The sequence below is a fragment of the Odontomachus brunneus genome, unplaced genomic scaffold (genome assembly GCF_010583005.1).
Source record: "Odontomachus brunneus isolate Ranch 3 - 2012 unplaced genomic scaffold, Obru_v1 Obru_scaffold_031, whole genome shotgun sequence".
Lineage (NCBI taxonomy): Eukaryota > Metazoa > Arthropoda > Insecta > Hymenoptera > Formicidae > Odontomachus > Odontomachus brunneus.
In genome coordinates this window covers 116,662-129,653 of record NW_022639481.1, presented here as the reverse complement: position 1 = coordinate 129,653, position 12,992 = coordinate 116,662, and the positions used below count along the sequence as shown (strand labels likewise).

Genomic DNA, 12,992 nt, shown 5'->3' with positions numbered 1-12,992 from the left:
ATAAGTTTACTCTTGGTCCGATAGACTGTCAAAAAACTTTTTTTTAATTTTTCGAGCTTATAATTAAACTTATTGATTTGTGCTTTTGGAACAATGTTTGGAACAACTAGAACAATCTATATTGGTATCGGTAATGTTTTATTTTCCAAAAATGGGGTGCCAAATTAAAAACATTTTTTTCATTTTTTGGACTTATAATTCAACTTACGGATTTGTCCTTTTGGAACAATGTTTGGAACAACTAGAACAATCTATTGCGGTATCAGAATGTTCGATTTTCGAAAAGTGGGGTGCCAACTCAAAAAATAATTTTTTTTGTTTTATTCGAAAACCGTTTCGAATGAAGCAATATCACTTTGGAACAATGTGGAATAAAGTCAGAACAATCTGGAACAACTTTCAAAATTATAAATTTCAAAAAGTGGGGTGCCAACTTCATATACTCTTGAGAAACGTGGTCCTGAAGAAAGGAAAATTTATTATGTCGAAGACATTATGTTTAGATCACTGTATAACGCGTTCCATGATTTTTTTATATAATTTTATCAAAATATGTCTTCCTTTTCTTTGTTGATATTCACTAACACATTGATAAAAAATATCTGAGAAATAAAAAAATATTTATTCGGTGGGTAGTAACATAACATATATTTATACTGATATAAAATATTTTTTAAATAAAATATATTTTCTTAAAATCTTGCATTGACATATATAATTAATTTCTATGAATAAACTTTATATATCACAGATAAATTTTCGAACATTTTTCTCAACGCAATTTTTCATCAAAGCAATTGTTTATTCTACTTAAATAAAAAATTTAGATTTAAATTTAGATTTTTTTAGAAGTAAACATGCTATTTTAGTATCCACCGAGTAAATATTTATTTCTTTGATTTTTTTCTCAATGCATTTATTACATATTTTATTAGCTAATTCTGATGGTACTTCAACGATTTGTAGTAAAATATTTTTTCCTTCTCTTTATTAGCACTTATTAATACTTTTTATTGCATCTGGTAATGTTTCAAGGTTAATTTGCGATTTTGCTAAGGAACGAAATTGCAAATTTTCCGGACGAACGTCTCGACATCGAATATTTCGAGGCGCGATTTTGCCGATGAACTGATAAAGGATCTCACGTTTTTACGGGCTCGAGATAAAGGCGAAAAAGTCGGCGTAATGATCGATGCCGGCGACGTTCTATCGGCATAATGTGCATTTATCATGGCACGATTAGCTCGTCGACAGCTGCCCGAATCGATAATCACGAGGAGCCTCAGTCTCGTTTCCCTCGTCTCTCCGCAATGTAAATAGCCCAATGGAAATTCTAATTAGCTGAGTTGTACAAATTCCGCGTAATTTAAATAACTTTATCTCTCTACCCCCGGTCGAATGACTGTGTGAAGCATCGTTCGAGTCCATAGCGAAGCACGACGCTTTATAGATTATCGAAAATAATTTGCTCGTGGCAAACGTTAAACGTCGTCGTTAATCAACGAAACGAGCCTCGGGGAATTTCATTTTAATATCGCCGTTATTTCGTGTAATTTTTGTTCAAACAATGTCCAAGTAGAATTTTTTCTCAAATAAGACACATTCTCTCTCTCTCTCTCCGAGATAACGTTTGTGAGACAAAATGGTCCAGCTTTAAAATACCACGAGGTAAGACATTCTGTGAGAATTTCCAGACACGAAACGAGGATTACGAGACAAAGACTCGACCTCGACGGGAGATATTAGACTTCAAAGATACCCTGAGACATGATGGCTGATCGAGAGGTTTAATCGGCAGATCGATGGCTAATCAATGTGAGAAGATAAATCAAAGCGTAACGAGAACTCGGCCTGTTTCAGGTATAATCAATCCTTCGAACATCACACCGCGACCGGGAGTATGCGTCATTAACAACCGTGCATTCTTCGTATTCGGCTCCTTGATCGCCTTTTACATACCCATGATCGTCATGGTGGCGACTTACGTGCTGACGGTGCAGCTGCTTCGCAAGAAAGCGCGTTTCGCGGCCGAGCACCCCGAAGGCGATCAGTTTCGCAGATTGGGCGGTAGATATGCGTCCGCGAAAACGTCGTCTACGGCGTCCTCGTCATCCACGACTACGACTACGACTACCGCCATGAGGTCGTCCACCTCTTCGGCCAGACAAGCCCGCGTTTCCGGTTGCAACGCGGAAACGGAAAGGTGAGGAACTTTTTGCGGCCGAGAGATTCGGTTTGTCAGAATTTTTGAGTACGGAGTTAAACTGTAATATTACTTATTACAAAAGCTAAGCACACGGGATATTTCGTAACTGGAGCATAGCACACGGGATATTTCGAAATAAGTACGATAAGGAGACTGAAAGGATAATCTCGTACGAGAAAATCAGTCAAAATTGTGAAATAACGCTCAAAAGATGATTACAGCTTTTGAGCGTTATTTCACAATTTTGACTGATTTTCTCGTACGAGATTACCCCCTTTCAGTCTCACATAATCTTATTCTAAGAGAATATCCTCTTGTACCTGATGCAAAGTATCCCATAGCTCATGCATATGTGGATTAGACCGAACTGAATATAAAGTTCCTCTAGCATTTTGCAAAAAAATTATGTAAAATTTATTAATTAAAGAAAATTGGCAAATGACCATGTACGATATGATGCCTGACGTGTTTATAGATTGGCTCAAACTAAACAAAAAAGCTTTATCATTTCATAAATAACTGTGTAGACTTTTAGTTATTGATTTAAGAGAACGTTGGTGTACTATTCGCGCGAGATCATACGCGCATCTTCTTTCATTAATAACTCAAAAATCTACGTGATATTTGGCAAAACGATACGGGACATTTAGTCAGTTTGACCTAATCTACATGTACACGGGATGTAGAGCATTTCCTGAGGACATGTATAAAAGAGAATTCGCTAAGAATACGATTATATTTTTCTAGGTGCTTTCGCGTGGAAAAACTTGTTTCCGAAAAGATCGATCATGAAGATCAGAAATTTGAAAATGTCTCTTTAATAACATTATTTAACTTTATTTAACTTTATTCAATCAATAACGTTGCTATTTTCAAAAATCTATACTTGTTTTGAGTCTTCTCTTTTCTTTTTTTGATAAAGGATTTCAACGCTCAATCATCATTTGTTTCTGTCGCGATTACGCGAGGAAAGTTCAAATTGCCTCGTATAGTGTAACATACTAGTATAATTTACTTGCACACGCTTACGAGACTAGAGTAGCTGAAAATTGCCATTGCGATGCTCATTCGCGATATAAATATGTCGGATCCGGTCGTCTATCAAACTCTCGCTTTTATCGCGCGATTTTATGCAAGGCGGATGCGTACATGCAATGTCCCTGATATCAGCGCGACAACGACGTCACAGTCTATGCATCTTAAATCAAGCGTCGCGACGCAACGGCCAGTCCGGGGTCGCGCGAATTAATGCGATCCAAACTTTCTTCATCAACGCGTCAATTTTTAACGGAGAAACTCGAAACATTCCGCGCACGTACACGACAATATTGCGTCGTATTACAACTGGCGCGAAATAAGAATTCAAAACAAGATAAACACTCTCTTCAGAGATCCTTTCTTTTCTTATCTCTTTTTCTTTTTTTATATGGCGTCTCTCGCTTCTATGAATCCGCCTAAATACCGTCGGAATACTCGGCGACGTTGCAACGTAAGCAACATTGCCAACGAAAATAAGGGGACTTCCCGGTAGATTTAGTAATTGAGTTCCGTTTGCTTGCTACAGCGACGACAGATGCGTTGGCGTGAGAAAGGACCTGCCGCAGTTAAAGTTCGCGGTGAACGGCGCCGGAAGTCCTGCCGCAGGACCTCAGCTCAAGTCGAAAGTGGATCAGGCAACCCAAACGCCGGAGAACATCGCGCGCGAAACAAGAAACTTCACCTTGCGGGCGCTGAAACTGCAATTGAACGTCACGCCGACTACCTTGAACCTCAGGTAACGTATTGTCGGATGATTCATAAAATTAAGAGCCTGAATATCTAAAGGCTGATCTAAACAACCAAGAATCTCTGACAGATTCCCGAGAACGTCGATTTCCCAACTGTATAAATCCCGAACGCAAAAATTTGCAATTCAAATCAATTAATTGCATTAAAAGTACGAGTAAACGAAAGCACGGCTAAATGAAAGATAGATATAGATAAAAAGTTACTCATTGTCCTTTAAAATAGAAGAATTAGTAAAAAATAAAGTAAAAACGAAAATAAAGTAAAAACAATCGAAGGAATAGGAAAATTTCTTCCTAGAATATTTTCTTTAAGATTAATTAGAATTATTGTCCTACGAGATTAATGATACATAAAAGGACATTCGTTGTTTTCCAACTGAAGAATTCGAAAAAAAGTTTCAAAAATCTCAAAAATGTTGACTGCTTGAAAATATTTCACAAGCAAAATGTGATAAATCACTTCGAAACTAAAACGAAAATAATCGAAGAAACAGATGTGTTGCTTGCTAGAGTATCTCCTTTAAGATTAATTGGAATTACTATCCTATGAGATTAATGTTCTTTCAGATTTCTGGCGGGGAGAACGAGGAAGAGATCCTTGGCCGCGAACGCGGTTGCAACCGAACAGAAAGCCAGCAAGGTTCTCGGACTGGTGTTTTTCACGTTCGTGTTATGTTGGGCGCCGTTTTTCCTGCTTAACATCTTTTTCGCCGCGTGTCCCACGTGCTCTGTGCCAGGACACGTGGTGGACACGTTTCTCTGGCTGGGTTACGTGTCCTCGACAATCAACCCGATTATCTACACCATCTTCAACAAAATCTTCCGAGCCGCGTTCATTCGTTTATTAAAGTGCAAGTGTTCGAGGTAATTCTACTGTTCTCTTTCTCTTCCTACACAGAGTATTCTCGTTTCAATACACGATATTAAGCGAGAAGTCCTAACAAAACTGCAAAAAGGCGTTGTAAACCTCTTACGAGACATAAAAAGAAACAGATTAAGGTCAGCACTGAAAATTTATAATCTTATTTGGAATCTATAAAGCCTTTAATTAAAAATGACCAATTGTAAATTCAATATATTCTTTTAAAAAATGCATTTTTACTTTTGTTTCATATTAATTTAATTGATTGATTGAATTAATGTCAATCCTTCTATTTCAATTAATAAATCTTAATAATTCTAAGAAATCCGACTTAAACTTTCGCTTCTATCTAACTGAAGATCCAAAAATTAAGTCTCGACAAAATTTGACCGACTGTTAAACGAATGTACATTCGTTGCATAGAGAGAATCTTATAGCAAAAATTACTATAGAACTTTTTAAGCAAGGAATAAATCGACATTCTGCAATAATTGACTAATCTTTTATTTTATGTGTTATATTTATATTATAGAAACTAAAACGTTATTAAAAAATTCGCTATGTTCCTTTACTGACAATCTATTCCTGTATCGCTAGGAACATAAAATAAAATCGAAAAGAATTTTTAGGAAAAAGAAAAAGCTATAGTATCCTCTCTGTGTATATTTTCCAAATGACGGAAATGAACGCGATAAAACCGATATAATTCTTTCAGGTCGGCAAGACTTCCTAGGTATCGTTCGGTCACGGAGAGCGGAAGGGGCGCGATGGGCCTGTGCACGTCGGGTGCTCTTCCGCTTGCCATTAGTTTCCAGGGTACACCCTTGCTAACTCCGTCGTCGAACCCAACGCCGACGCCGGCGTCGGGCAGCTCTTTCGTGACGGTGATGCACAGAACAACAGACTCATTGTATCGAGACACATTTCTGATTCACGAACGCGAGCAGGGCGATTAATTTCCTCGGCCGCGACGAACTAACGGATTGTCTCGATCGACACGACTCGCAGAATTATTCCGTTGAGTACTTGTCAATTTTTTAAAACCGCGCAATGGATAAATGTTGTAGAAGTCGAGCTTAGGAATCAAATTCATGTATGATGCGAAATAAAGTAATACCACTTTGCTGTTTTGATACCACGAGCTCCCATTATTACGCGAAAATAACTTCCTCCTCTGCTAATTCCCGATTTATGCCATATTTTTTACTTGAAGATTATAAAAAATATGTCAATTAACGTAGTCGCTGCTGACAAATTACGTCATATCTTCCTACACACCGTTCTTCGCGTCGGATGTGCAAAATTAGAAAAACTGTCGCGCGATAAAAGTTAATAAATAGATAGGAAATCCAATTTACGACAGAAATGGAACGAAATAATTATTTTTATGCATTTTTAACATACTATTCAGAACAATCGACCAATGGCAGTATTTACTTCATATATAAAAGTTCTACAGTTTATACAGGTCCTGCTGTGTTCTACAAACCTCACGACAATGTAATATGAGAGAACACTGTGAAACTTTTAGAATTGAGTTTTGAAGCCTACAACGAATAAATAGCGTGCAGGAAAATTTCTGTACACGTGTATATCTCTCATCAAGCAGGATAAAGCAGAACAGTAGATTTGTTCGCATCCATGTGGAATTACGGCAGGCTGTATTGATTTACTTTTCTTTTTTTGCACGCGCTACACTATTTTTCCGCACTTATCTAAACAACTAGTTATCTCTTAGTTATCGTCTGGTATCACGCTTCATCTAAATCGTTTTCTTATTTAAATTCAATAACTAGCTTAGCGTCTCTATAATATAGAGAATATTCCCTCTCTATAATATAGATAATATTGAAAAAATAGTATTGGACATATATCACCTAACAAAGCTTTCCGGAAACTAATTAGTCTTCAATTCATAACATTATATTACAAATTTTAATAAATTTCTTGCACTTTTGTCATGAAGGATCATTCTTTAGTGAATAGACTGCGCTGAATACGAATATGATCTCAAAAATACGAATATAATCTCAAAAATTGTCTTTCACATAAGGCTTCCGAGAAAGAAAAGAAACCTTTCCAAAGTCACTAAGATATCTGGTTCATGAATTTATGAAAATGGCCAAAAACGCATTTTTAGAGGGTTTCAACCTCTTTTTTACGTGACACGCAATTTTTGAGATCATGTTCATATTCAATACGCACTCTATTTACTGAAGAGTGACCTTTCATAATAAAAGTACAAAATTTTGTAACATAGTATAATCCGACTTCAGCGCTACGTCGACTATCTTTCAACGGTTAAACAGAGTACCAAAGTTGACAGTTGATACAGTAATAAATGGTTCAAGGATTAAGTCCACTTAACGCTTACACGGACTTTTTCGTAAATTGCAAACGACGTCAACTGTGCAGACACATATTCTGCTTACTCGAAATTCAACTCGCTTTTATCGACGTACGAACAACGATTCCTCTCGCGTTTACCTTCGGCGGGAAAACGTTACGGCCTGTCGCGGCTGGAAGGAACTGAAAGGAACAAATCCTGATATGATAAATATGGGAACGATAGTATCCCGGTGAGGGATAAAAGCACGAGATGACGACAGCGACGAGATTTTCTCGCGTTCGCGAACCATTGCCACGAAAAGATTTGTCAGAGACACGAACAATCCGTCGATGAAAGATGATGTGTTCTCCATTACAGTCTATTTGTCAACTCGATCGCTGAAAAAGACCGCGTTGAAAAATAACGTTCAATCGGCATCGGCACCGCGCTATCGATCAAACTTCCATTTACCAGAATCCTGGAAACGAGCTTGAGATATGTCTCGAATTCTCACAAGATACACCGTACAGGGTTTTTCCGAGTGTAAAAATATATTTTCTCTGGGCGCGGAATTTAAACAACGTCAGATATTGGAATCACGGGAAAATAATGCCACGAGAATTTCACTCCCCTGTCGATATATTCCGCGAGTAATCCTTCATATTTTCCAGATATTATCGCGAGACTTGAATACAAATGTATATCCCAATTATGCTTGAAATAGAAACTGCCTCTCAGATTATACGTCTCTGCGATATAAAAATGCAAACTGAATAGGTATTACGTGAAGATATCAGTCGCCATTTACTCTCGAGCTTGCGGTTCAATTACGAACACGTTGAAAGTCAGTCGGAAGTATTAACCCGAGCTAATGTAGAGCAAAATATTGAAACGATGCGAAAGAATGATATTAGTACGCTGCTTATCGCGAAACCACATCGGGCGAATTCAGCTTTTGCTGACGACAGCTGTTCGACCCAGTTGGCATGCAAAAATAAGACGGACGATTATTATAATCCGCGATCCCGATAGTCGGGCAGCGTAATTGGCGGAGTTGAAAAGAATTCCCATTTGTCGATTCGACAACATAGTTGGGCTATTCGCCGCGTAAACGCTTCTGCAAGGCGAAGTTTGCGCCGGCTGCCTTCATTCAACGGCCGGCTTGCAAAAGCGTGTACTCGATAGAACGCAAGATAAAAATGATAAAAGCGCTGTTTAATTGAAAAAACATGGGAGAAAACACATTTTTTTCGCGCAATGTAGAAGTATATAATTGCACGGAATATATAATTGCCGCGGGGGAAAACAACAGCGTTATTAGGAACGGGTTTGATCATAAAATTAGGAACATTAATTCGTCTAATCGGAAAACTAAATTGCTGGACAAAAATAAAAATAATTACGTCGCGTACTTTGTACGCGCTGACAAATCCTCGAGCAACTGTGAAAATGGGTTAGCTTCAGATAACTGCGAAACACATTTTGAAATAAATTCACGTACGAGATACGCCGTCGGAAAACACATTTCCCAACTTTAAAAATAGCATTAGCACATCGCGTAATTCATACAGGGCAAGAGTTCGAACGATCAGAAAAGTCAGAGTGTCTACTGAGGGAAGACCAACATTTCTTCCCTTTTTCTTTTTTTTTTTTTTTGAAATAAATATATTGACGGAGGGCGAGAACGGTTATGGTACAAGATACTGAATGTAATATTGCAATTAAGGTAACTGATAAACTAGATAAATAAATAAAAGTAAATAAGATAGAGGAACAATGGTTGAACGAATAAATAAAAGTTGAGTGCAGCGAGATTAAACAGACAACAAAATGACGATTTTTAATTAAAAATAGATCGCAGCCGGCGAAATATTTATTTACCCACGAGCTCATAATTTGTTATTGGAAATGAAAACGCGACAAATAGAAAATTCCCCGCGAAATTTTCTCTACATAAAATCCAATTCCGGATTTTATTTTCCGGTATCGGAAACGTGATTTCGCGGTCGCCGATATTTCTAGGAGCGAATCCGAAGATAAGCTCAGCGTGTAATAATGCGAGATTCCGCGAAATGAACATTCGAAAATGCGACCCGTGAGGTCGACATATCATTTCCGGGGGCGCGGCAAAGGCCAGAAGAAAAATTTGGACGCGATCCATTCGGGAGTTCGTCGGACGTTGCCTTTCAAGCTCTTTCGCTCACCGCTGATTTTATTCCTTCATTAGGCTCATCTAATTAGGGTAAAAGCACCCCGGCCTTTGCACAGGACAAACAGCTCTACATGAAAGCTGGAACGACCTAAATGTATTTGAGAATATCATCGCGCTAATGCGAATCTTATGAGTTTCGACAAAAAGCGAGAGTCTACGAGCATGATTGATGCAGTGCTTTCTGCGAATTGCAAGTCGAGAATACTGCGCACACATGTGTATGTGTGCGAGAGAGAGAGAGAGAGAGAGAGAGAGAGAGAGAGAGAGAGAGAATGTCACGCGCCCACACGTGCAATATTAAATCTCATATTAAAATGTAACGCGATTTCATATTTAATTAAGCTGCGAATATCTTTCTCTTTCGAAAACTATGATCTCAATTACTTCCGGAGAAAGAGAATAAAGAAGAAAATATATTGTGTATATCTTATCCTTTCCGGAATAAAATTATATAAAAAAAGAAAATATTATAATGAGAGAAAGAAAGAAAGAGAAAGAGAATATCTCTTATCAATATTATAAATACATCATATAATAAATATACTTTCATTATATAATATTTTGTTTTCTGTATAATTCCACTCTGAAAAGTGATAAGATATACACAATAATTCTTGTATCTCCTTCCTTCAGAAATAATAAGTCACTTTCCAGACTTACATACATGGAAAGAATTTTGTAATAAAAGTTACTACTAGAATTTTGTAGTCGAGACATAGATAAACATTCTGTTTCTGACTTACTTCGTTCTGACTATCCTCTCATTTCATATGTGCTATTCATATTTTAAGTACTAAAATATATTATTAAAAAATTTCCTGTGTTTTTGGGAAATGAACTATGTTCCTTAGCAAGATAAATCTCTTAAGGTAAAAGTACCAATACTTGGACACGTATCAAATTCTGGGCATTCTTATTGCAAGTCGAGTTTTACTCTTCAAACACTAATATTTAAACTTTTCATACAAAACATGTATATATATTCTATATTGATAGTTTAAATATTCACATTTAAGGACCAAAACAATCAGAATAATCAGTATTGGATATGTGTCCGGCCATTGGTATTTTTACCTCATTGCAATCTATTCCTGTACTACTAGAAACATAGTAAAATTGAGAAGAACTTATACGAAAAAAAAAAAAAAAACACTATAATATCCTCTCCGTGCAAGATGCATAAGCATCAATTAGATGTATCCCAGCAACATCTGTACAAATATTTTTATTTAACCCTCTCAATACAACAGGACGCTCAATATGTAGGATGTTTCATTTTAAATAGACCAGCCGAATATTTCGAAAACTGAGCCCGGGAAATAAAAATATTTCAGACAAAATTTATAGGAAAATGTTGAGGAAAAAAAAAGACTTTGCATTTTAACTACGGTCATTCATCAATGTTACGTAGTTATATTTTTTTATATAATAAAAAGTGGCACTTTTTACAGCAGGTAAAAAAATTCAAGATCATTTTTCCCCTCAAAATCCTATAAATTTTGTATGAAATAATTTTTGTTTGCCAGGCTCAGTTTTCGAGATATTCGACTGGCCTGTTTAAAATGAGACACTCTATATTAAACGCAGCAAGATATATATAATTCCAAATATTTACCGAACCTTAAGGTGCGGACGACGCGCATCACGAGCAGCAAATTCGTCTCGGGGGATAACGGACGCACGTTTATGCAAACGCCGCACATCCCGCGCATCTTGAGCTGTCGCCTAAATGTTCCGTTGCCGCGAAATTCATCGAGTTCCGACTCGGCTGGCGTAATGCTCATAAGTAAGTTTAACGCTTTCCGGAGGAGACGGTATATAACGGCGGGACACGCTACCTCCATTACGTGTCGCTGTCGCAGGTTTGCAATTTACGATTTCTGGATAACCGCGAGGCTGACGCGACGTTGGAAAGCAACGCACGTCAACAAGGTGATCGAGTCGACGAAGCCTGCGACACAATCGACAGCTTCCGCGAGGATTCCCGGCTTGTTGGCACCTACAGTGTCGCGCGAAGCAAACTGTTACTCAAGCGCGCGCATATTCTCCGAAATTATTTATGGTAACACGCGTTAATCGTTAATTGTTTTATAGCACTTAATTATTCACTTAGTCGCCGAACATAAATTTATTCATTAATTGTTAATCGAATCTCCCGTCGGATTCATCGCGATTACGTGTTTTACGTTAATGTGCTGGTGTGATCAATAATAATTCGTTTGAAGCCGCCTAATTTATATTTCGGCCAAGTTTTTTCGCTGCAATTATGATTATCATTCGACTCGTTGTGTCAGCGCTCGTAAATTGCTCGTTACTTCGCGCGTATCAGTCGCGGTTCCTCCCTCCACTTTAGTCCTATAACCGCACATTATAGAATACGTTAATAATTACCGCGTTACTATAATTATTAATATAATATTACGCATTGCGATAATTATGATAACTACGTGAAGCCTATAGACGCGCAAATGTAAATATCTTTAAATGCGTTCCATAATAATTACGTATGTCACGATTCCTGCAATTTTGCATTATAATTCGCATTTTCATAATAATACCGTGATAATAATAGAAAAGGAAAATATGCCCAGGTCAAAACAGTCATTTTCAAGACCTGTGAGAGCTTGTAACACACGCATACACTCTCTCTGTCTGTCTGTCTGTCTGTAAAAACAGGCAAATACGATTTACGATGGCATTGCTCGCAGACGGATATAATTCCGGATTTAAATATGATGGCATGCTAATTATGCGGTGCGCACGAGAAAGGTCGATTTATTTCACGGACGTACAGTGTGTCCTGTACTTGCCGTGAGCGAGCTTTTGCGACTCGGGAGCGCTTTTTCTCGGGTGGAGAAACATCGCGAGAGATTGCCATCTGTTGCATGGCTGCAATTTTCCACATTGGATCCCTTTAAACAGTTCCCAAATTCAAAAAGAGAAAAGGAAAATCTCTCAAAAAGCTTCCGCTTAAAATTGAACGAAGGAAAATATTTCGTTATCTCTCTCTCTCCCTCTCTCTCTCTCTCTCTGTGTCTTACTGTCAAAAAGTTTATCTTTCAAAAAAGCTTCAATGTTAAATCGCTCACAATCGAAAAAAAAAGATCTCATTCGTTTTTCCGTATTACGGGGAGAATCGATTCCACGCTCGTAAAAGGAGCGCGCATAGATCAACGATGACTAAGTCCGAGACACCCCATACATCTCGCGGATTAATCGAGCCGCGAAATCGCGCTGGATAAAAGAGTGATAGGTAACGCACGGGAGCTCGTTAACCCGAAGCTCTCCATTTCCAGCAATACATAACAAAGCAAGAGAGAAGCGAGCTTGTGCTTTTCCGCCTGGCCGCGGCTGTGATGGAAAATTAAAAATCAAGCGCGCCATTAAGCTACGCCGTGCAAATCCGTTATCAAGCAGTATCTCGACTGCCATATTCGAAAAAATCAAATGCGGCATTCGAGATGTTGGCAATAATGCCGCCACTACAAAAAATTTGCGCAGCATAAAAAGATTATGTATTATGTTTCTATTTCTCTCTCTCTCTCTCTCTCTCTCTCTCTCTCTCTCTCTCTCTCTCTCTCTCTCTCTCTCTCTCT

General features: G+C 37.9%; 1 protein-coding gene across 7 annotated transcripts in view; it reads left to right on the top strand.

The window, feature by feature from the left end:
- LOC116843300 (5-hydroxytryptamine receptor 2B) overlaps positions 1-5,990 on the top strand; it is a 31,641-nt gene extending 25,651 nt beyond the window's left edge. For all 7 annotated transcript variants that reach the window (XM_032813627.1, XM_032813626.1, XM_032813625.1 and 4 more), the window contains 4 exons: positions 1,861-2,203; positions 3,771-3,980; positions 4,561-4,857; positions 5,571-5,990. In XM_032813627.1, the coding sequence (XP_032669518.1) occupies positions 1,861-2,203; positions 3,771-3,980; positions 4,561-4,857; positions 5,571-5,811 (1,091 nt within the window). In that variant the 3' untranslated portion in view covers positions 5,812-5,990. The remainder of the gene's footprint in view (positions 1-1,860; positions 2,204-3,770; positions 3,981-4,560; positions 4,858-5,570) is intronic.
- Positions 5,991-12,992: the final 7,002 nt, after the last annotated feature.